Here is a 26,804-nt window from a genome sequence, read left to right on the forward strand (position 1 = left end):
AATTTACTTGCATGATAATAATTTGACATGTAAAAAATGGCTATTATTGCTTAATATGTTTTCGCCACTATTATTGGGCCAAATAAATTCTTTATTACACAGGAGGCGGCTGAGTAAAAGCGCCAGAATTTTCTACTGTTTAATTGTATATTCATTGAAGCAAAACAATTCATTAGCAATTCTTTATTGTGATGCAATCTCATCAAAACCATCATATTAAAAAATATTTTGAATTTAATTATAAAAAATATAAGAACCTCACTGTTTCTTGGTGAATTTACAAAAAATCAGCACAAGTTTGTTTTTTTACCCTGTGGAGCATCCTCACATGCTGTCTTTGAAGTCTACCTTTCTGTAGATGCTGCTAATTTGTGAATTGTTAATGGACGGGATCTAATGAGCTTTCAACAGAAGCATGTGGGCATCAAAACTAATTTTGGAAAAAAAATTGACAATAAAAGATGGACACATAGGGTTTTGGAAATGGTGCAAACACAAGGGGGCTGTTGTTGGTAGCTGGTGAATTAATCTTAATTGTAGGCCTATCAGTTTTAGACAGTGTTTGAATTTATAGTAAATGGGCCAGTTTTTTACTGGTGGAAAATGTCTGAAAGCGAAATTTTTATTTTTATCATGTGGCTGAATTGATTTGACGCAATTTCATGACATATGTTGTCATTTTGGAAAAATAGAACTTTATCAGGTCATGAAAAAAGTTGTTTTCAGTACATTAAGTAATGATATTGGAGTGTTTATTGTTTGATATTTATCTGGTAACTTGAATACCTGTCAAGTAGCGATTTTACCCAGAATACACTTTGATTCTGTGTTCCTGTTTTTTTATGAAATTCACACACTTCTCAGGCATAACCAGATGAATTATAATCTGAAAATTAATTATTGTATATATATATAAGCCTGGAATTGATAAACGCTCTAAATACGGTATTTCTGTATTTCCAGGTGACTGTTACTGACCAAGGAGAGCCACCTCTAAAGTACGAGACTCGAGTTTTCGTCACGGTTGAGGACAACAATGACAACAAGCCAACCTTCAACCAGCGTCTCTACCGTCTGCAGGTGCCCGAAACTCTTCACCATGGCAATGACATTGTTGTCTTCCAGATCCTGGCTTGGGATGACGACGAGGGACTCAATGGGGAAATTGAGTTTGAGATCCGAAGAGCAAAGGATGATTCTGACATCTTCACCATTGACTCGGAGTCAGGGGTCATCTACGCCACTGATGATCTTACATTCGGGGATGTCCATCACTTTGTTGTGAGTACATAGTGATAAATACTTGTAAATGTTATACAGGTTTCAATTATGAGTACATAGTGATAAATAATGGCCAATGTTTTACAGGTTTTGATATGTTACTACATCCAGATGGTTGCTGTTTGCTTTCTTGAAGAACCCACATATGTTATCAAAAGCTGTAACAGGAAACAATATTCCCTTCAGTTTCTATAAAATGCAGATAGTTTCCTGCAGACATATGGTTCTCAATACAAATCCCATAAATATCCACAAGAAAGCTGCTTACAGACTAAGTTAAACCATTTACAACTTCAAAATATGTTGTCATCTCTTTGTAAGCATGAGATAGTATTACTTTGATGGTGCTACTAACTGCATGTGTGTGTTCCCCAGGTACGAGCCTCAGACAAGAGTCCCAGTGAGCCCAAACGCTCCACTGTGAAGGTGCGTATTGAGGTAGTGGAGCGACTGAAGAAGTCTCCAAACCCGCCCAAGTTTTTAGTGCCGTATCTCATGAAGCGTGTGATGGAGAACGACCGGGTAGGCCATCTAATTGACCTGATACAGGCCCAGGATCTGGACCGGGACGAGCTCTTCTATTCCATTGTTGGTGAGTGGAATGACTCTTGGAGAATGCTTATGAAGTATATTGTAAAACGATTATTGAATCGCATTGGTATAAGGAAGAAAGATGCACAGGATATTGGAAGGATTCTGAGCAAAAACCATCACAATTCATCATTCAAATTCTGACATCCCTCAATATTTATGTTCAAGTTGTCAATTCTGAGATTGATGGGAGTTAAACTCCTTAAAACATGTAAGTTTTACTGTGTACATACTCAAAGGGATACTGTTTAAATTATCCCATTTGTCACCCAACCCTTCTATGTCCGCCCCTGAAAAAAATTGCAGAGAAAAAAGTTTGTGATGATCTAATATAAGTTGTTTCTCTGTTATTGGTGAATACTTAACACAGTGACATAAGATTATACCACTAATAATTGATGAAACAAAAGCACACAAGTTTCAATAAGAGTTACTTTCCTGTGGCTTACTAAGATCTCCAGCTCTTGACATACTGTTGCTCTCCTGTGTATTTCCAGTATCTCCATGTCTTGACTTGACACACTGTTGTAATAAATCTTTCTTTGGAGGGTCTTCTTTGCCTCTCCCTAACTTTATTATTATTATTATTATTACAATAGTTGCTCTCCTGGGGCTTTTACTAATATCTCCAGCTCTTGACATACTGTTGTAATAAATCTTTTTTTGGAGGGTCTTCTTTGCCTCTCCCTAACTTTATTATTATTATTATTATTATTACAATAGTTGCTCTTCTGGGGCTTTTACTAATATCTCCAGCTCTTGACATACTGTTGTAATAAATCTTTCTTTGGAGGGTCTTCTTTGCCTCTCCCTAACTTTATTATTATTATTATACCACATTTATATAGCGCCCTTTTCATGCTCGAGATGTGCGTTCAAAGGCGCTTTACAGTTTTTCCCTGATCACTGGGTCATAAGTCGTCCGTTTACATCTTGGCGCAGTATGCAGCCACGGCACATTGGCTTATTTCCCTCACAGCTAGGTACCCATTTATACACCTGGGTGGAGAGGAGCAGTTGTGGGATAAATTTCATGCTCAAGGAAATTCCAGCGGTCAGGGCGGGATTCGAACCCGGGACCTCTCGATCCCTAAGCCAGCATCCTACCATTAGACCACTGCTCCCAACTTCACAAGCAATCTGGTGCCATAGAATCAGAGAATCTTCTTATATACTGTGAAACCATTTATTTTCGCCAGTACGAAATTTCGTCATTTTTATAAAAATGACGTTTTCGTCAGCACTTAAATTCGCCGATTCCTGACTTTGAAAAAAAATGCTTCAGTCAATATCCGATTTGTTTGTCTGAAATATATCGCGGTTGCGATAAATCGTAGTAGGGAAAGAGGGAGGACACTTGAGAGTCACTTGCATGAGGTGGGGCCTGTTTGTCACATGTCAATATACTAGTCTTTTGTTATCAGTAATTGGCCCCCATTAGTGTATCATTATTAGCTGAATAAACGTTAATGAGTGTTCGAAACAATGAAGCCAATTGCCAATTGGTGGTATTCATTTATTATCATCGCCAAACTAATAACAATCTTACCTTAATCAGCGCAAATAAGAGAAGATAAGAAGATTATTTGTTAAAATTAGTTTAAGCAAACTATTTGGTCAATTTCAATAAAGTTCAAAGAGTTTTGCATCGTAAATATTTGATCACTTTAAGTACAATAATTTTCTAAAGTGTAAAATTAAAAGTGCATTATGGGACAGCGGTTTCATAGGGCACAGTTCAGATTTAATTGTAACAACCAATGGACGAATGAGTTTAAATTAGATTGAATGCAATAGGATACAAAGCAATGTTTTATTGCGTCATACTCAGTCATTCGAAAAACGTGCTTTCTGGGGATTTCCTGAAAATATAAGTGAATTTTTGTAAAAAAATACCCTATGTTTGGATGGAACTAATCGTCATGATTGCTAATTTCTCTTTACCTGTTACGTTTTCAATTGCTACAAGTAACACTGGTTTGAAAAATGTGTCGTAAAGGCTGTCAATAATTAAAATATTGATAGCCCATAAACGAAGCACAAGCTATTTTTACATCTGTATTGTAGTTAAACGCAAACAACCAAACACAAATCATGTTCTGTATAAATTTGTAATCAATGCGGAAAATGTATATAAGTCAAGTGTTGATCACAAATCATCAGTTTTTAATTTCGTTTATTGTCTTTGATCCGGATCCGCTGCGTGGAGGCTGTATAATTTGCAAGAACACAGAAAAACACAAAACACACAATGGGTAATAAAGCTGTTAACAATTAGCGTGAATTATTACTTTTATACCTAAAGGAAGTCAACGCAGTCGATACAGCTGTACTGCACTCGCGTTTTAGAGCAATGTCACGTGCCAGTTAAATACACTGTGTAATCTACACCCTTTTGTGTCAAAACCGGATTAATCTTGATTACGAAACAGACGCTGTATGTATGCGTGGATTACGTTGGATTTTAGGGCCTCATGCCTTTGGTAATTCAGTCTTTATAATTTGTTCTAATATGGGCCATAATTGTTTGTTAGGATCTTGAATTCGTCAATCGGTCAACTGACGGAATACACGAAAATTAATGCCTGACGATTAATAATGGTTTCACAGTAAGTGGTATCTCATTCAGATATCCAACATATCTTAACTATCCAATCAGGGTTAATAAGCCCTATGTAATGTTTAGGTGCCATGTTTATGTGTCTCTAGTGTCCCTCTGAGACAGTTGTGCCAGTTATTTCAAAGAGAATTTGAAGAACATAATTATGAAGGTTCATTAACCCAAGTAATCATCATTAGTATAAGATGTTGAACATCGTCTTGAATGAGATTTGTTCTCTTGCTCTATTATTGTGTGGGTATGAAAATAACATCAAAGCAAATGATCATATATCTTTGATTTAAAGGACATCAACTACAAGAATGTAATTTTGAATTTTCATTTTTCTTCATAGGATTGAGTATTACCACTTTTCCATGAATTTCCTACTATCATTTTTCCTGTTCTTAAACTAATCAGAATTTTAACATCAGTAATTATCTGAGAATGCACTAGCCTCATAAAACCTTCACTATCCAAACCAATAATCTTTGAACATGTCTTTAAATGAAAGCTGAATATAGAAACTGCAATTTGTAATGCCATTATTATCTTTCAAAAGATTAAAATAAACGTTTTAATTTTCTGATAGTCTTGCATTTTTTATGCAGATTTAAACACTAAAACATATTTTCATGCTTATGACTGCTTCTAAAAATAAATTGTATGAGAAACTTTCCTTAAGGAAGCAAACTGTTAACATTTTTGTGCATTTCTAGTACCAATGACTGTCAGTTGTTTCCTCCAAGAATACATGAACTGTAGACAGAGCTGAAACACCTGTTGTCATTCCCCACCCACTATCATTCCCCACCCATTATTATTACAAAAGCCCCTGCACCTTACTGATCCCTGTGTTTTGAAAGGGAACTCGAACAGACAAAAATGTTTCCACATGTACACTATCATAAGAAGGCAATATTATTGCTTCCTTAACAACCAATTTTGTAATTGATTATGCAAGGTAGCTTTATCCAAAAGCGCCTTGTATGAAAAAAATAAAAACATGTGTAAGTTGATCACTTTATAGTAATTCCATTGTTTCTCTGTCAGTCAGTTAATCTGTCCGTCAACACTTTTATGTCAGCTCCAAATCTCTCATACCTGTTGATGGATTTTAATGAAACTTGCCTCAAATGATAAGGGCATCCATACAATATGCAAAGGTGTGAGGCAGTCATGCCAGCAGAAGGTCAAGGTTGAACATCGAAGGTCAAAGGTTTAAGCTGCCATTTTCTGTCTACACCATATCGCCTGTATGTTTACAGGATTTTCAGTGAACTTGCCTCTAATTTTGGTCTTTTAGGCACTTCAAATGGACCACCAGTAACTGTTTACAGAGTTACTCATCAATACAAATTTATTTAAAAACAATATCAAAATAACCCTGCTAAAATCACTTTTGTTTGTGGATTATTAGCAGTCATCCTTGTATCTAAGCCAGTTTCTATGTAAACTGCAATCCAAGGCAAATAGAGTCATGTTGCACTCTAATTAAAATGTACACACACTAAATTCTCAATGTAAACATCAGCTGAGGTATTTTATTTGTATAATAGAATGCTTTGCAAATATGAACAGATGTGTGCTTTTAAATGTTGCTGGGTTTTTAGGTTTAGATGTTATCTGAGATGTGAACACATCTATAAAAATATATATTTACAAGCTTCAATAGAACATAGCTCGCACATGCATACACTTGATGGTGAAATAATGGAAATGATGAGCTTGGGAAACAAAACCAATTATGGCAACATCTGAATATTGGATTTGGGAGCATGTGTCACTTCTGCAAGTGCAGATGGCAGTTTTTTACACGTGGTTCTGGCACTGTACCATGATGATGACCGTTTGGTTAGTCAACATGCCGAAACAATCTGTAACTGACTGATGTTATTTTTTGTGTGGAAGTTATTATTAATGAAAAATGTAAATTTAAATCAACGTTTTCTAGTAATAATTTATGAAGATGATCAGTGTTCAGATGGCTGAAAAGAACTGTAATTCTTTATGCTGACATATAGTTTTTTGATTTGATAGTTTTAAGAATACCAATTGAATTTTAACTCTACATTTTGACATCCTGTATCTTCATAAATAAAAAGGAATTTTGGCATCAGCACATACGTGAATATTAAATCACTGATGAAGGTCCATATATCTGCATAACTGTAACACATTATATTTTTAAGTTCCTACACAATCAATGCATCTCCATCTAAATGGTACACAGTATTGTTTGAAACTTTTATTCAAAAATATATTGAAGTTTATTTATTTTGTTAAATCAATTCCATACCTTTGAAAAGATAACCAAGAGAACTACCAAATTGCTCATTTCATATAAAAATTACTTTGCAATTGTGTAACTGGTTTGTTTATAGAGGTTGCAGTCTAGACAATCGTCATGTTGTTTAATATTTGATACTGTCATAATGAAGACATATTAATCTTCCGGTCTGGGACATTATCTGTCATTGGAGATGGCATACAATCTCATATTTACAGAGAATTGGTGTCCATGTTAATCGAATGACACTTCTCATTGTGTGTTTTATCAGCAAATAGAGAACAAAAACTCCTATATAATAGAAATAGATTAAAGAGACAGAGCAGGGAAGATAATTATAGAATCTTTCACATATATCAAATTTGGCCTTGTGGTGAAGTTTCTGTTTGTGCTGAAGTTTGCAATCTTTGAAAAAACTTTTATTGCATCAAAATATATTTCCTTGACAAGTGTCTTAATGTAACAACAATGTTGGAATGTTGAAACAGTAACAAGATTTTTGACTGTCCTTGTCTAGACTAATTGATGATTTTAATTGTTGATGAAAGGACAGGGGCATTGCAAATGTATGAAATTGCCCCCCTTGGTGCAAAAAGGTACTGTGTGACATAGTAATTAAATGTTACATGGTTCCCTTTTTTCACCAATGGGGTAAATTTAAATAATAAAGCGTAGCCATTGTTCCATATTTCATGAATTCCATTTTCTTGAAAGATAATTGTAATATTCATGCATATTTTGATAAATATAGGTATTTGACATATTTTGTTCATTTGCAAGATGTATTACATTTTGGGAATGTTCTATTCAAGGGTAAAGTGTGTTCCCCCCCCCCCCTTTTATTTGTTAAAAATAACACCCCTCATTAAAATTTGAACATCCTTGTTATTCGGCAGCGTCAAACAGGTGGATTGTGGTCGATAACTTTTATTTGCATGGGCCAATCTAAATGAAGCTAAGGATATAGCAAGCTTGTAGACTGGATTGCATTGTTGCCATGTTTGTCAAGGTCAAGGTCATTGTGACTTTAAATATTGAAAAACAATTTCATCACAATTACTTGATTTTCAATGGAGATATTTCACTCAAATTTTGTGTGAGGTTGGTTATATTAGGAATTAACTTGAGATTGCGTTTGGGGTCAGGCAGGCCAAGGTGAAGGTCACCTTTACTTAAAAACAACAACAACAGAAAACATCTTCAAGCATGGAGATCTAGCTCGGGATTTTATTTAGGACGTGTTTAGTCAAATGTAAGTTCAATATTAGCTTCAAATAGAACAACATTTAGCTCATTAACTCTAGTATGAATAAGGATGTCACTCTTACATTGTATGGTTTGGTGGCATCAGTTGGGTCATCATATGGTCAATGTCACTGTTACAAAAAAAAATCAACAAACATGTGGTTTCAGTTCAGTACCTCACTAAGTAAACAATATGCTTTTTATGTGCTGATCCAGCAAAGAGTTAAGAAACTGTTTATTCTGCACATTTGGGCTTCTCATCTGCTGACACATAGAAGTTGCAAATGTGACTCAGTGTTAAAAGATAACTGCAATTTCCGATGTTGTGTTTTATTCACCATGAGTCACCAACCTCAAGGTCCTGTTTGTTCAACCCTTAACAGGTGTTTGCAGCAATTTCAATTGCATATTTATCAATGAATTCAACTAGTTGTTTTGTCTACTTGAGGTCAAACAATTTCATTGAGGAAAATGTTTATGGGTGTGTGTCTTTTGAATATAATAATTATTTTCAAAGATAATTATGCACAGAATGCCCCTGCAAACATTGTTTTAATTTAATATTTTTAAAACATGACACACATTCCATTGCAATTTATGAATTTGCCCCTATGAAGTGGGTGATATTTAGAATGGTACTTGTCCGTTCGTCTGTTTGAATCCTCTTTAAATTGTATGTGGCTGAATTTTAATGTAGGGATTGTTGTATGCAATTAATTTATTATAATGACCAAACCCATTCCTTTTGTAAAATTGTTATGTTCTGTTGCTACCGCGCTAAGTTTATCAAGTTTAAAGCCAAAAGCTGCTGAGTTTCTCAGCAGCTTTGGTTCATTGGCTGAATGTTAGTATATTTGACGATGCTTATAAATGAGTCCTTTTTCCTTTTTTAGATGGAGACCCTGACCATCAGTTCTACATCGGTAAGACCGAAGGAATTCTCATGGTGGCTCGGCCCCTGGACTGGGAGAATAAGAAAGCATACAACCTTACCCTGCAGGTCACAGATGGAGTGCACAACGACAACTGTACGGTAAGAATTCACACTTAATTTACTGTACGGTTAAAATTCAGACTTAATTTACTGAACAGTAAGAATTCTGACTCAATTAAATGAATAGTAAGAATTCTGACTCAATTTACTGTACTGTAAGAATTCTGACTCAATTTACTGTACTGTAAGAATTCTAACTCAATTTACTGTACAGTAAGACAGCATTGTTGTGAAATATAGTTTATTATGCACATAAGAACATATTTTGCTGAATGTCTTTGCCTTTCTGATCTACCTGATCTACATTGGAAAAAAGTATTAAGCAGAACAAGAAACCAGGTTAATGCTTTTTAGCTTGAACATGTAATCCACTTATATTTGTTTAAACATTATCTTAAAGAGCATCAACACACTTTGTTTTACATTTGCATGCTCTTATAAAAATGTAATATATCAAAAGTTTAAGATGATAATGAAGATATTTTACATAATTCCGCACACACTAAGCTTCTGTAATGGATTTTTAGATTGCATCTAATGTGTGCATCATTTAACAAGGCTACAAACCACTATATCTGCCGACATACAAACTGGAAGTTTGCCCTGGAATGCCCTTTAACTGATTGTTCTACAAAAACAGGCTGCAAATCAATACTTAAAACTAGATGACACCATGTAGAAACATAAATAACTATTAAATTGTAATTTTAGCTATCATTTGTCCCCATGATACAAAGATTTATAGCTTTTATTTTGTAAGAAACCAGCAAGTGTCTCATAACCCCTCATGGATGTATAAATTGCTTGTGAGGAATCAATTAATTACATCGCAGTTTGCATAATCAGAGGGCCTATTTTTACAAGAAATCATTCATCACATTTATGAATTGTCTCAAATTATTTTGGGAACTATCCTTGTTTTTGTGAGCTTTATAAGTACCTATGTAATAAATATGTAACAAACATAAAGTAGGAAAAAAAAATGAACAAAATTAATCAATAATTCAGTTACTTGCATTAAATTTATGCCAGTAAGCAAACCCAAAATATTACCTTCAAATTACTGAATGTATTGAAAGATGTAATTTTTAGCTCATTTTTTTTTTGAAAAAAAATTATGAGGTATTGTCATCATCTTGGCGTCGGTGTTGGCGTCGGCGTTGGCATCGGCATCCGGTTAAGTTTTGCGTTTAGGTCCACTTTTCTCAGAAAGTATCAATGCTATTGCATTCGAACTTGGTACACTTACTTACTATCATGAGGGGACTGGGCAGGTAAAGTTAGATAACTCTGGCTTGCATTTTGACAGAATTATGCGCCCTTTTTATACGCCCGTATAAAATACGGGACGTATTATGTGAAACCCCTTGGCGGCGGGCGGGCGGCGGGCGGGCGGCGGGCGGCGGGCGGCGGGCGGAAGGCATCACTTTGTCCGGACTCTAATTCAAATTGTATTCATCCGATCTTCACCAAACTTGGTCAGCAGTTGCATCTAGTTGATATCTAGGCCAAGTTCGAATATGGGTCATGCCGGGTCAAAAACTAGGTCATAGGGTCAATAAGTGCATTTTCAAAGGGGCCACTTTGTCCGGACTCTATTTCAAATTGTATTCATCCGATCTTCACCAAACTTGGTCAGCAGTTGCATCTAGTTGATATCTAGGCCAAGTTCGAATATGGGTCATGCCGGGTCAAAAACTAGGTCATAGGGTCAATAAGTGCATTTTCAAAGGGGCCACTTTGTCCGGACTCTATTTCAAATTGTATTCATCCGATCTTCACCAAACTTGGTCAGCAGTTGCATCTAGTTGATATATAGGCCAAGTTCGAATATGGGTCATGCCGGGTCAAAAACTAGGTCATAGGGTCAATTAGTGCATTTTCAACGGCGCCACTTTGTCCGGACTCTAATTCAAATTGTATTCATCCGATCTTCACCAAATTTGGTCAGAAGTTGTGTCTAGATGATATGTAGGTCAAGTTCAAATATGGGTCATGCCGGGTCAAAAACTAGGTCACGAGGTTACTTAGTGCATTTCAAGCATTTAGCATGGTGTCCAATCTCTAATTGAAGTAGTTTTCATCTGATCTTCACCTAATTTGGTCAGAAGTTGTGTCTAGATGATATGTAGGTCAAGTTCGAACATGGGTCATGCCGGGTCAAAAACGAGGTCACATAGTGCATTTCAAGCATTAAGCATGTTGTCCGCTCTTTAATTGAAGTAGTTTTCATCTGATCTTCACCAAATTTAGTCAGATGTTACATCTAAGTGATATCTAGGTCAAGTTCAAATATGGGTCATGCCGGGTCAATAACTAGGTCTTGAGGACACTTTCAAGCATTGAGCATGGTGTCCAAAACCTTCGAACGGGCGTATCTTGTGACAGTTTGGCACTCTTGTTATACTTAGAAAATTGAAAATTTTGGTTAAGTTTTGTGTTTAGGTCCATTTTATTCCTTAAGTATCAAAGCTATTGCTTTCATACTTGCAAAACTTACTAACTATCATAAGGGGACTGTGCAGGCAAAGTTATGTAACTCTGACTGGCATTTCGACAGAATTATGTGCCCTTTTTATATTTAGAAAATTGAAAATTCGGTTAAGTTTTGTGTTTAGGTCCACTTTATTCTTACAGTATCAAAGCTATTGCTTTCATACTTGCAACACTTATTAACTGTCATAAGGGGACTGTGCAGGCAAAGTTATGTAACTCTGACTGGCATTTGGACGGAATTATGGGCCCTTTATACTTAGAAAATTGAAAATTTGGTTAAGTTTTGTGTTTTGGTCCATTTTACCCCTAAAGTATCATAGATATTGCTTTCATACTTGGAACACTCGCAAACTATCATAAGGGTACAGTAAAAGGACAAGTTGCATAACTCTGGTTGTCATTTTTACGGAATTATGGCCCTTTTTGACTTAGTATATGGTTAAATTTTGTGTTTTGATCCACTTTACTTCTAAAGTATCAAGGCTATTGCTTTCAAACTTCAAATACTTTCATGCTATCATGAGGTTACTGTACCTGGCAAGTTGAATTTTACCCTGACCTTTGAATGACCTTGACTCTCAAGGTCAAATTATTAAATTTTGCTAAAATTGCCATAACATCTTTATTTATGATAAGATTTGATTGATACTTTGACAAAACTACTCTTACCTGACATACCACAATAGACTCCACCCATACCATCTCCCGTGCCCTCCCCCCCCCCCCCCCCCCCCCCCTCCACCCCCGTATTTTTTTTATTTTAATTTTTTGCATTTTTTTTCCACATTTTTGGAAGATAATGTAATAAATGTCCACACCCCCACACTATACACCCCTCTTCACTCCACCCCTCCCTCCTTTGTGATTGAAATTGAGACTCCCTTCACCTTTAAAAAGAAAATAGATGAGCGGTCTGCACCCGCAAGGCGGTGCTCTTGTTTCCTTGCAGTTATCAAGTTGATTTGTGTCTATAACAGCAAATTGTGCTTGTCATCTATTTCCGATCGGTCAGAGCTGATTTTGTCAGATTTATAAATAATATCAGTCAATAACCAACAATATCTTGATATGACATTTTCAGGGATATTTTGTACAATTCTGTCACAATCATATTATTAAGAATCTTGTCCAGTATTTACTTTAAAGTGGTTTACTGTAGAATTGTTTATTATCAACATTGCAATTGTAAATAAAGATAATGGTTTCATTAATGACCTCTTTGAATGTTTTTAATGAGTTGTACATTTGTTTGGATATCAAACACTTGCATTATAGGCCCAATTTCTTTTAAACCGCAGCCTGTTGACTTCCTTATACAGTATATATCATATATTTGGAATTGGTTATAAAGCTCTTATATTGAAAGTAGAAATAATAAAATCGGTTTGAAGAGGTCTGATTTTGCCATAACATAATTTATAGCACTTCAATGGGTGTTGATATTTGATTTAAATTCTGGCTGATTGTTGTATTTAAGTGTAAATGATATTTGAATAGGCTAAAGTATCTGCAAATAAACACCGGAAATTGGCATATTTAGATTATTTTCGAAGATTTGCGATATCTTCAATGATGTTGATTTGAAGAATTAGGATGCCAGATTGGTTATTTATTTCAGTTGAGTTGTAAATGATATTGCAGGTCTAGTACATATGCAAATATACACCAGAAATGTGGGCATTTCAGATTTTAATGTAAACTTTAGATGCCTAATGAAGCTTTATGTTGTATTGATAGACTTACACAATGAACAGGAAAGGCAAACATTTTTTTTTTATAGTTTGTTCGTGGGTTGAGTTGTCTTCTTAAGAACGATCAAGACTAGTGTTGAGTATTTAATGTTCTGGTTTGCATAAAAATCATAAAACTCTGATAACAGGTCCATCTTCTTCACCTTAATAATAAAATATATAATTCATGATTTAAATCCCCTCTCCCCCTCCCACCAAAACATACACCAACAGGGAAGACAAAGAACATCAAATAAATTTAATAATAAACAACCAGACAAAGTAATTGGTGATCTAATATGGGAAACATCTGCCGGAAAATTGAATTAACAACTTGATTAAATTAGCAGATTTATAAGAAAATACATAATTATATTCTGATGAAGAATGATTTACATTATGCCATGCTGTGTTAAATAAATCTCTTCCTTAAGTCATAGTAAATTACTTTTTTTCGAGAAAAAATCATTCTGTAGAATATAATAGGAATAATGGAACCTGAGATATGTGGCAGAAATGAAAAACAATGCAATGTGTGGTTGCACTCATGATATAGCTTGTCATATTGCACAGCTGCTGGTCTGCATTATTTGGGAAGATTGGGTGCGCATTTAGAAATAGGTGTCAGGAAAGACAGATTTATTATAAAAGTGTAGATTTTATTGTAAAGGTCTTTCGGAATACTGTGCTGCAACCAACATAACCTGATCAGTAGCAAGGGTACACAATTGCCCGCATGCACATGTTTGGGATTCCTTGTGGAAGGTAGCACATTGGATGCATGAGAAATTAATTTAGTTGGACTTTGTACTTTAAAATGTACTTCTGATGTAGTGTTGGTGTACTTTGAGACATTCCAGTGTAGTTTTGCATTAGTAATGTTATGTAAAATGTTTCTCTGGAATCAAATAGCCAAATAATCCCAACAGATTACAATAAAAAACATCAATGGGAATATGTAAGGATAAAACATATCTGACCTAAGATCAATAAATCCACTAAAATAATATATATTCTGCAAGAGAGATGAATGATAATTATCCATGGAAATCTCTTACAATGATTTCATCAACTTAATGTCATCATAAGTAAGATCCCTTAATCAAGATTACCAAATAAATTATATAAACACAAGATTTATTAAGGTTTATCATATGAGTCTTAGTAAAGAGTTTTTAATTTAGATAAAAAAATCAGAGAAAAATATGCGGACAGAAGCTAAATAAATAAATCACATATAAACTTTGTTATAAACAAATGCAACAAAAAAGTATCAGCAATAACTTATCACTAGAAGTCTTGTGACAGTGTTGCTTATTAAATATATTTCTGAACAGTCTTGGTTTCAAAACTTTGTTAATAGATTGCAGATTGTACCGCAACTGTATAATAAGCATAAATTCGCAGTTGCCAGAACAAGTTAAACCAACTTGGGACAGTTCTAAATGTAAAAACATAGCATCACAACAAAATCATGATGGGACAATTTAAGGCATTTATATTGTTTGATACATATACAAAGTACTTTCTCTGTTTTCAGAGAGACATTATTGCAGGTATGTTTAGGGAAACCACCTGGTGCACTTTTTATACACACCAGCTAATTGGTAAATCACTCCACAATTTTCTTTGATTAAACTTGTGTTTTTATACAGGTGTTTAAATTCTAAGCTATAAAATATAACAATACTGGGCTGTTATTTTGTTGTTGACAAGAATAAAGATTAAGTCTTCAGGCTTGTTAAAATGGCTTATGATACCAGCTTCACCTTAGCTGACCCTTGGCCTGTTTTTACAACATTTCTATCTATAGTCTGCCCATTGTATGATAAAATGATTGACCATCAAAACATTAGAGGGAATCTTTATTTATTACTCTGTCATGAATTTTACTATAACACAAGTTTTCCAAATTTTCAGGGCTTACATTATCAGAAGTTTTCACAGAAACAAATATTTTCTGCAGCAATGAGTGAATTGTACAGGATTGGTTCAAGAACAAGGCAACATTTGCATTTTAATGAATCTTTACACCATTTTTGCCCTGTTCATTCAGAATGATTCTGTTTTATGGATCCAAATGGAAATAGGAGATAATTGTGCATGAAATTGATGTTTGATGAACTTTGCATGATAAATTTACAACATGGTGTTGATAATGTTGAAAGGCTAGACAGGCTTTCCTCAGAAAGTTCTGTCATTTATTGTGCATATATTACTTCTGCAGGCACTTACTTGATAAAGTTGTGTCTCTTATCTTTGAAAACCTGACAGGGCTCAGTCAGATTCAGTCATTAACTATGTTACTTTCATATCTGTCATATTCCACACTTTTAGATGCATAATTGTTCTGCTCATCACTGTGTACTGCTTTTAGAGGCTGTGTCAAATGAAAAAACATTATGTTTGCAGACTTTTGATAATTTTGCCAAAAAATGCAATAAATTTACCATGCTCTGTGAAAAAGGGGTTTAATGCATGTGTGTAAACTGTAATTCAAGATAAGCCAGTGCACAGGCTAGTCAGGGAAGACATTTTCTGCTTTTATGTTTTTATTTTCTGTTTAAAGAAAGTCTCTTCTTAGCAAAAATCCAGTTTAGGCGGAAAGTGTCGTCCCTGATTGACTGAACATGCTGCTAACCCGCGACAACACTTTATGCACATGCATTAAACCCCCTTTTCACTGAGCATGGCTCAAATGTAATTTGTACAATTGACAATGTGCTGCTTGTAATGGAAGATTCAGTTTACATGACAGCTTATCGGCTGATATTTTAGTGCTAAATAGAAGCATATGGTTACATAAACCAGTCAATTAGCTTCAAGTCCTTGGACATATAGCCTGAGACTAACCGAAAAGCAAATCAGTCTGTGTTTTTTAATGTATCTGGTCTATTGCAACCACATAAATTTTAGGTACTTTGAAATCAATCAATTAATTGTCTACTTGTATTTCAGGTACACATTGAGGTTTTAGATATGAACGACAACACGCCCCAGTTCTCCGCGCTGCACTACGAGGGCAGCTTTCCAGAGAGCACTGAGGTCGGCGCAACCTTGCTCAAGGTCGTTGCCACGGACGCAGACAACAACAGGCTAATCTACTCCCTGCCTGAGTGCTGCAACTCCAAAACCAGTCTGCAGCTGTTTGCTGTTGGGGCTGAAACTGGTAGGAGTTTCTCGAATTTTGGAAAAAGGGGTTAAATGCATGTGCGCAAAGTGTTACCCCCATGTGCAGTCAGCTTAGGTTCATCAGATTGATTTTGCTTTTATGGTATTTTGCATTTAAAGGAAGTCTCTTCTTAGCAAAAATCCAGTTAAGGCTGAATGTGTCATCCCTGATTAGCCTGTGCACACTGTCGACACTTTCTGCTCATATATTAAACCCCCTCCTCCCAGAGGCTCTTATGTATTTAGCACCGTATATTCCCTAAAATAAATGGCTCCTAAATTGTAATGAAACTTCCATGACTTATTTATGCCTTCTTTGTCTTCAAGTTACTCAATCACTTATTGAATGTACATGTGCACCATTATCTTTGAAGGTTTTGGTTTTGGAATGAGCTTAACATAAAAATGATATTTTGTGGACACCAATATTTATACAAGAAAGGCAATATTTTGACAACTAATACAATCTCTCCCCTTTAAAACATGTAAGGTCCTCAGCCGCTTTTATTATGGCATATACGGTCTTTAAGTTATGCTTATTAGTACAATTAACAGATTCCTTTCACTTTCATCAGAATTTAGCTCAAAGAAGTTTATGAGTTTCTTTGACGTGTAATGCACTGAGATTTTTTTGTCACATTAATATTTAAAGCTTTGAACAACATTTGAAGGTCATTTCATGAATTAACAATTCTTACATTCCATAAATGCAAATAAATACCAAGTGTATCCATAAACACAAATGTCACACAATCTTGTTACCTTATCCAGGTGCAGTAGTTGTTCGTAACCCGCTCGACCGAGAGGTTGCAATGCAGCACAATCTCACAGTGATGGTCAATGATCAAGGCATGAACCCAAACCAGAACTTCACACGCGTCACCATCAACGTGGTCGACCATAACGACCATGCACCACAGTTCCTCACAGGGCTTTTCAGAGGTCGCGTGTTTGAGACAGCGGCCATTGGTACCTCGGTTATACAGGTCCTGGCCATCGACCAAGACAAGGGACATAACGCTGAAGTCACGTATTCAATTGTCTCTGGTATGTATTAAGTGTGGTTTAAGAAATCTATTCTGGTTTGCTATCAAATTTAATAACAAGATTATTAAAGATTGTTGTTAATAATAAGATAATAATCATAATATTACTGATCTATGAAAACATTGCAAAAGGCTGAATTCACGGCATTTTGAGGCCTTATACAAGTTAATCAAAACCCGTGAGCCTTTGAAGGCTTATTAACCAATTGTAGTTTTTATTTATACTGTGGCAAAATAGTACATAAAAAGCATAAAAAGAAACCACAAAACAGTCTTCACAGGCATAATTAATTAAGACTAAAACTGAAAAAGGCAAAACAAAATGATTGGTTATCACCCAGTACATCTAAAAATAAAAGATAACTTAATGTCTGTTAAGACCAAGCCAAACATGTCTATACCCCCATTGGACTTGGAAGATAACTGTAGTTAGATCCATTTGTATTCCTACAATAAGTTTATTAATGTTTTGATTGCCTTGTAAAGACAACTTGTGAATGAACCATGCACACATGTTATAAGTGCACTTGTATCTTTGAACACAATCAGCTATTGTTAACAGATGATGAATTAATTTGCGCTTTGTACTTGTCAACCCTTCGTTAAGGTATTACGCAATCAAAGAGATAGGCAGTAGATATGTTTCTTACAACTGAAACCTTTGAAAAATGATACCTTACTGTAAAAGGCAGATAGATCTCAATGTTTAGTGCATTTAGCTAATATTGATGCATATCTCTGTGAATACTTATGAACAATAATAACCTCTCTTTTACAAATTAATTTGAAACCTTTCAATACTTGTGAACCTCTTGATTGATAATTATACATTTTTTATGTCAGTTAATTGTCTTGATATATTACCTACATGATAATTTATTTGAAGTTCAAAGAATAATTATTGGCAAATAGCTGTTGTATAAACGTAACAGTCATCAATACAGGCGTTTTAAATGGATGAATGAAAACTGACAAAATAAATGTTCTTAAAATTATTATAAATTAATATAATCTTAATATAATCCTACTTTTGGTAAACTTACAGAATCATAAAGTAACTTGATCTTGATCATGAATTGTTTGTGGACAGATACAAAGTAATAAGCACAATTAAATATTGAGAAATATATTCTAAATATATTTAAATATATTTATGTAAGTGTCAGTTTTCATGTAAATAAACATGATTTTTGTTCAAAAGCATCTCAATATCATATATTGCATTTGTGGTCATTTTTTACTCATAATTATTACTGATTATTAAAATAACACATACATTATTACCAATCATAAAACATAATAATACAGACCATTTTATATTTACAACCAGTGTATTAGTTTCATTTTGCTTCATCAGGCATGCCTAACATGTGTGAATGATTTACAGCTTTTGTTTGTAAACTAAATGGCCTTCAGGCCTGTAGTGGGCGGGGAAAGTTAATTTTGTGGTGGAGACAATTTGCCTGCTGTGGATGATATGTAAAACCCTAGCCCTGGAAAATCAGTGTTTAAAGCAGTCCACACAGGGACGGGACTTTCTGCTGAAACTGGAAGAGAATACCTTTTAACAAAAAATACACTAAACCGTAAAGTGTTTTCCCTGATTATCCTGTGCAGACTGCATTGGCTAATCCTGGACGACACTTTACGCACATGCAATAAGCCTTGTTTTTCAAGAGCAAGATTAATATATTGGGACAATATATGTATCACCTTACACAGTAATTTAACAGATTGCATAATTGATCGCCTTCTGTTGTTTCGAATGCTTAGCATGGTACTGAGGTATCTGATATGAAAATATGAAGGGGTTTCATTAGTTTCACCCTCTGACATTGACTGTAAAGATTGAATTCAGATGTTTGAATCTTCAGAAAACTTTCTGGAAATGTTGTCTGAAGAAAAATTGCAAGCCAAAGTTTGATAAACAGCTCTAAATGTTGAAAATGAAATACAACAAAGAGCATTCATTGTTTTCAACACTCAAATTTTGTCTGTGCAAACTAACAGTGTCAGACTCAGTAGCTAGATTTCAATGTCATTTAAATGTCATTTTATATAATTGCCTGTCACAATTGATATATAATGTTAAACACAAGCAATACACACATATCAAGAGCCATTTCCAACATGTGGTTGATATTTCATGTTTCATCTTTATTTTATTCATTTTTCTGCAAAGTAACATGTTTACGTTTTTAATAGTATTTTTTATACAATATTTTCCCCAAAAAGAGATAAGGTCTATATAATCTTTTTTACACCTTGCAAATGCATAAATGTTAATTGTTTAAATGAAGAGATTGATGTCATTTGTGATAACATTTAAGTGAAACATTTATATTTAATTTCAATTATTATGCCCCCCTTTGAAGAAGAGGGGGTATATTGCTTTGCTCATGTGGGTCGGTCGGTCCGTCCGTCCGTCCACCAGGTGGTTGTCAGACGATAACTCAAGAATGCTTGGGCCTAGGATCATGAAACTTCATGGGTAGATTGATCATGACTCGCAGATGACCCCTATTGATTTTGAGGTCACTAAGTCAAAGGTCAAGGTCATGGTGACCCGAAATAGTAAAATGGTTTCTGGATGATAACTCAAGAACGCATACGCCTAGGATCATGAAACTTCATGGGTAGATTGATCATGACCCGCAGATGACCCCTATTGATTTTTGAGGTCACTAGGTCAAAGGTCACGGTGACCCGAAATAGTAAAATGATTTTCGGATGATAACTCAAGAACGCATATGCCTAGGATCATGACACTTCATAGGTACATTGATCGTGACTTGCAGATGACCCCTATTGATTTTCAGGTCACTAGGTCAAAGGTCAAGGTCACAGTGACAAAAGTCGTATTCACACAATGGCTGCCAGTACAACTGACAGCCCATATGGGGGGCATGCATGTTTTACAAACAGCCCTTGTTTTGTATCATTTCAGGTAATGTTGGTGGAACTTTTGACATTGACCCACTTTTGGGGACAGTCACCGTTGCTAAGGAACTTAAAAATATGGAGAAGTCAGAGTTCACCTTGGTTGTCATGGCAACTGACCAGGGTGACACACCACTAAGTACTACAGCAACAGTTTCTATCATGGTCACCATGTCTGATAATGCCCCACCGAGGTTTGATAAACAAGAATACATGACAGAGTTGCTGGAGAATCAGCCAGTGTTCACAAACGTTTTCACGATGATGGCAGATTGTCGATCAAGCGTCATCTACACAATTATAGCTGGCAATGAAAAAGGTGTTTTTGCAATAAATCCCAATTCAGGTGTCGTATTTACAAAGAAAATAGTTGATTATGAAATGGATCGTGGATTTAATTTGACAATCAGAGGTACAAGTGTCATCCATTCTTATGCCGTAGCTTACCTCTTTGTGCATATAATTGATGCAAATGACAATGCCCCAGAATTTGTACATACGGAATATGTTGGTAATATAACAGAGGGTGCTAAAGTTGGCAGCGTAGTTCTTGATGGAAAGGCTGAACCATTGGTTGTAAAAGCGAAAGACAAAGATTCAAGCCTTAATGCAATTTTAATGTATGAAATCAGAGACGACTTTGCCAAGAAGTTCATCACTATCGATCCTAACACTGGTGCCTTAAGGACAGCTGCAGAGATTGATCATGAAGTAATCAGTAAAATAGAAATGACAGTGGAAGTATGGGACATGGGTAAACCCCAGCTACGATCACGCTCCCCTGCCAAGGTCACTGTTTATATAAATGATGTCAATGATACACCCCCACAGTTCAGTGCTCAGTCCTACAAAGCAGAGGTTCTGTTACCAACGTACAAAGATGTTATTGTCACACAAGCTGTAGCAACAGATGAAGACACAGGGATCAATTTGAAGTTGCAGTACTCCATTGTGAAGGGAAACTCGGAGAAACACTTCAGGATCAGTAAATTCTCTGGAGCAGTGTACATCGACAATGAGGTAGATATTGGCGACGCCTACACTTTAACCATTGAAGTTTATGACGGGGTATTTCGATCACGAGCGTTATTGAACGTCAGTATAACAAAACCTGTCCAGCGCCCATTCCACTTTACACAAGAAGTCTACGTAGCCAGTGTTCATGAGAACAGCCCCTTGGAGGAAACCTTGACGGTGGTGCAGGTTGCAGATAGAGCTCTGAACCAACAGTACACTTTCAGTCTGCTCAACGGTCAGGGGAAGTTTGAGATGGGCAGGACTTCTGGCGTGCTTACAACAACCGGGGTCTCATTTGATAGAGAGGAGATCAATATGTATAATCTTGTTGTTGAGGTAGGATGTTTTTGTCCAACAGAAAATTTTAAAGCATTATATTTTTTAGTACTTTCAATCACACCTTTACTTAGTTTTCTAATTGTTTATTCATTAAATGTATAACATACTTGAATATTTTGGAGAAACAACCTGATTTACTGATTTTCTACAGTACCCTCTTTCAAACAGTACCTCTACGGTAACATTTGTCATTAAATAGCTTAGAAAATACTATGACAAATCAGTGCTTGCAGATTATTATCCACCAAACATTCACAACCTCAGCCCAATGACATGTTTTATGTTGATATTGACAACCCTGCGGTATGAGACATGTCTTTGATGTGATGTAGGTGAGACGGGAAAGTACAAGCGGTACGGAGCGTGCACACATGGTCATCATGGTAACAGTGGAAGATGAGAACGACAACAACCCCATGTTCACCAACCAGCCATACCACGCTGTGTTAGTACATACCTCCCCCCTTGGGCATGTCATCAAACAGGTAAGGAGTTATGTAGTTGATGAAATATAGGAGTTATGTAGCAGCCTGCAGTTTATGAAATATAGGAGTTATGTAGCAGCTTGCAGTTGATGAAATATAGGAGATATGTAGCAGCTTGCAGTTGATTAAATATTGGAGATATGTAGCAGCCTGCAGTTGATGAAATATAGGAGATATGTAGCAGCTGGCAGTTGATGAAATATTGGAGATATGTAGCAGCTTGCAGCTGATGAAATATAGAAGTAATGTAGCAGCTTGCAGTTGATGAATATAGGAGATATGTTGAAGCTTGCAGTTGATGATATATAGGAGATATGTAGATGCTTGCAGGTGATGAAATATTGGAGATATGTAGCTGCTTGTAGCAGCTTGCAGTTGATGCAATATAGGAGATATGTAGCTGCTTGCAGTTGATGAAATATAGTAGATATGTAGCTGCTTGCAGTTAATGAAATATAGGAGATATGTAGCTGCTGACAGTTGATGAAATACAGGAGATATGTAGCAGCTGGCAGTTGATGAAATATAGGAGATATGTTGCAGCTTGCAGTTTATGAAATATAGGAGATATGTAGAAGATTGCAGGTGATGAAATATAGGAAATATGTAGCAGCTTGCAGTTGATGAAATATTGGAGACATATAGCAACTTGCAGTTGATGTAGCAGCTTGCAGTTGATTAAATGTAGGAGATATGTAGCGGCTTTCAGTTGATGAAATATTGGAGACATGTAGCAGCTTGCAGTTTATGTAGCAGCTTGCAGTTGATGAAATAAAGACGATATGTAGCGGCTTGCATTTAATGAAATATTAGAGACATGTAGCAGCTTGCAGTTGATGTAGGAGCTTGCAGTTGATGAAATATAGGAGATATGTAGCAGCTTGCAGTTGATGAAATATTGGAGATATCTCACAGCTTACAGTTGATGAAATATTGGAGATATGTAGCTGCTTGCAGTTGATGAAATATAGGAGACATCCCACAGCTTGCAGTTGATAAAATATTGGAGATATGTAGCAGCTTGCAGTTGATTAAATATTGGATATATGTAGCAGCTTGCAGTTGATTAAATAATGGAGACCTGTAGTAATTTCTTTCATGCTGTCTTGGTTATCTAAGTAAAAAATGAAAATATATTAAGATTATGTTCAAGATATTTCCAGTATTTTGAATATTGTGATATGACAATTTTTAGCAATATATTGTATTATTTTATTTTACAAAAACCTGAGATCATGATGTAGGTAGCAGTAGCAGATTTTATTGTTGGTTTGATAACTTTTAACTATAATGCATAAAAAAAAAACGTTACTAGTTCCAGCTACATTGAGATGTTATTATGCTAGGTTACGGCCATTGATCACGATGCCAACAAGTTTGGCCGTGTCACGTTCAGCTGGAAAGGTCAAGGTGACATTGACAGCCGGTTTGCCATCGATCCTGACTCAGGGAAGATAACTCTGTTCAAGCCTTTGAGGGAGACTGATGTTGGGCAGAGAATAACACTGGCAGTCACAGCACGAGATGGAGGTAAGATTGCTGGGTTTGAGCTTTAAATAGTAACATCCAGCAAAAGAGAGAGAGTTATTAAAGGAATCGTTACTATCTTCCGTGAATTGGTCTTTTGTTTTGTCCACATGAATTCCTATTCTCGTAATTACAACCTCCGCCCAATGTTGCAGTGTAGGATTAGTCTGTTGTTTTGTCCACATAAATTCCTTTTCTCATAATCACAACCTCCGCCCAATGTTGCAGGGTAGTATTAGTCTGTTGTTTTGTCCACATAAATTCTTTTTCTCATAATCACAACATCCGCCCAATGTTGCAGTGTAGTATTAGTCTGTTGTTTTGTCCACATAAATTCCTATTCTCATAATCACAACATCCGCCCAATGTTGCAGTGTAGTATTAGTCTGTTGTTTTGTCCACATTAATTCCTACTCTCATAATCACAACCTTCGCCCAATGTTGCAGGGTAGGATTAGTCTGTTGTTTTGTCCACATAAATTCCTATTCTCATTATCACAACATCCGCCCAATGTTGCAGGGTAGGATTAGTCTGTTGTTTTGTCCACATTAATTCCTATTCTCATTATCACTAGTGCTGCAACAATACGCCAAAAACCGTATTGCAATATATTGTCAGTTCAAAAACCCGTATTGCAATATATCGCAATATATTGCTAACTTGTACCAAAATTATAACTTGCCAATTACCCAATAATCCCATAAATTCCAATTTTAAAGCAAATTCTGGTAAATATTTACTATAAATGTGCTCTAGAATAATAAGAAACACAAACATTTGCAAATTTTCTTAAGTATCAAATACATTTTTGCAATTGTTACTATTTAAAGATGTGATGAAATCACGTCCAACCGGGGGCGTTTTCCCCACTGAACACGTGTAATTCAGCTGACGTGATGTTCCCGTTTTTATACAACACAAAATACACCCATACTTTCCATGCGACGTTCTACATGTCTGTATAATTTTCGTGCGCTTTTTATTGAGACAAAGGATAAAGCACTTTTTATTTGACGCTATAATTTTTTATTGTCGCGTTAGCATTCAAATTTGGAAGCGTGTTTCCGAAATTCGGATTACAATAATGCTCAAATCAGAATCGAACGAAACATTTACAGCTGTGCGCAATTAATTCAACGATAATCTGTTCAAAAGCATCGAATGAATGCTCCCATGTAACAATGCTACTCTGTATAATACACTTTTTAGAATGCTTTTTTTACGTAAAAAATAATTTACACTGCTTGTTTTGTTTACCTTTTTATCATTATTTCGGATGGCTTTTCTGGACGAAATGTGAATGAATGTTTGTAAAATTTTGGTACCGGTATGATGAAAATCATATCGCAATACAATATGCGGATTGCGTATTGCGATATATACCGATATACCGGTATATTGTTGCAGCCCTTATTATCACAACATCCGCCCAATGTTGCAGTGTAGGATTAGTCTGTTGTTTTGTCCACATAAATTCCTATTCTCATAATCACAACCTCCACCCAATGTTGCAGGGTAGGATTAGTCTGTTGTTTTGTCCACATTCATTCCTATTCTCATTATCACAACCTCCACTCAATGTTGCAGGGTAGTATTAGTCTGTTGTTTTGTCCACATTAATTCCTATTCTCATTATCACAACCTCCACTCAATGTTGCAGGGTAGGATTAGTCTGATGTTTTGTCCACATTAATTCCTATTCTCATTATCACAACATCTGCCAACTGTTGCAGGGTAGGATTAGTCTGTTGTTTTTGTCCACATAAATTCCTATTCTCATAATCACAACCTCCACCCAATGTTGCAGGGTAGGATTAGTCTGATGTTTTGTCCACATAATTCCTATTCTCATTATCACAACATCTGCCAACTGTTGCAGGGTAGGATTAGTCTGTTGTTTTGTCCACATAAATTCCTATTCTCATAATCACAACATCCGCCCAATGTTGCAGGGTAGTATTAGTCTGTTGTTTGTCACATAAATTCCTATTCTCATAATCACAACCTCCACCCAATGTTGCAGGGTGGATTAGTCTGTTGTTTTGTCCACATAATTCCTATTCTCATTATCACAACATCCGCCCACTGTTGTAGGGTTGCCAGCCAGGACTGCGGAGACATCTGTGCAGGTGTCCATTATCAGTGACATCTTTCCTGTGTTTGAGCACACAGTCTACCGTGCCTCCATTCCGGAGTACTTCCCAATCGGATCCTCTGTAGCGAGTCCTTTCTGCCAACAGTCCGAGTGGTCAGAAGCTCATTTTACACGATCAGTGATGGTGATACTTATGGAGATTTCAACGTTGATTATAATATCGGTAAGTGTTGTTATTTGGATGGAAATTATGTGTTTAATGTTTAATGGGCATTTCAGTTTTGCTGATAAAAACTAGTTGTAATTGCATAACTATGTCCGTATACAATTTGGTGAATTTTGGATTGGACAAATTTGAAAAAATGTCAATTTTGAAAAAGGTATAAGAAATAACAATACATTTAAATGTAAAGATGATTATACATTGATGTGACTGTTTTATATTGTTGCCAATAAGTAACTTTATTTTGTCTGTTGTTTATTGCGTTTGTGAACATGGTGTTTTTTGTGTGGAGTAAACATGTCTATATGTAAATGTGTATCGTATTTGTGCCTTGGTGTGACGATATTTTTATAAGCGAATGCAATGATGTGATGAAAGTGTGAAATTTTATGGTGGATGGTTTTTTTTACAAATGTAATTGCAGTTTATTTGATTTTATGCTTTGACTTGCTGACAAATGTACTGCAAGGCATTTCATGTAAAGTATTTCATTATACCTATGATATATATATATTTTTTTAATATACATATGAAGCATCATATTTTAATATACTTTGACTATTGATACAGCATCATGCTATTCTTTTGAAACACAAAATTTGTTTGAAGAGTTATTAGTTTAATAATAATTTGAATTCTAAACATAAATATTTGTCAGTGAAGAAATGGAATGTTGATTTTATGAGCTCGGCGTTTTCCGAGAAAACCGAGGTATTGTCATAGCCAGCTGTTGT

The 26,804-nt window shown here is 35.5% G+C and overlaps 1 protein-coding gene across 1 annotated transcript in view; it reads left to right on the forward strand.

Moving 5' to 3' along the window:
* The window catches only part of LOC127878239 (protocadherin Fat 1-like), a 133,670-nt gene that overhangs the window by 106,622 nt on the left and 244 nt on the right, over positions 1-26,804 (forward strand). The window contains exons 5-13 of the mRNA XM_052424759.1: positions 964-1,281; positions 1,657-1,873; positions 8,900-9,039; positions 16,185-16,395; positions 17,169-17,444; positions 20,391-21,736; positions 22,072-22,224; positions 23,571-23,754; positions 25,847-26,070. Of these exons, the coding sequence (XP_052280719.1) occupies positions 964-1,281; positions 1,657-1,873; positions 8,900-9,039; positions 16,185-16,395; positions 17,169-17,444; positions 20,391-21,736; positions 22,072-22,224; positions 23,571-23,754; positions 25,847-26,070 (3,069 nt within the window). The remainder of the gene's footprint in view (positions 1-963; positions 1,282-1,656; positions 1,874-8,899; positions 9,040-16,184; positions 16,396-17,168; positions 17,445-20,390; positions 21,737-22,071; positions 22,225-23,570; positions 23,755-25,846; positions 26,071-26,804) is intronic.

Source organism: Dreissena polymorpha, chromosome 4 (genome assembly GCF_020536995.1).
Source record: "Dreissena polymorpha isolate Duluth1 chromosome 4, UMN_Dpol_1.0, whole genome shotgun sequence".
Classification (NCBI taxonomy): Eukaryota; Metazoa; Mollusca; class Bivalvia; order Myida; family Dreissenidae; genus Dreissena; species Dreissena polymorpha.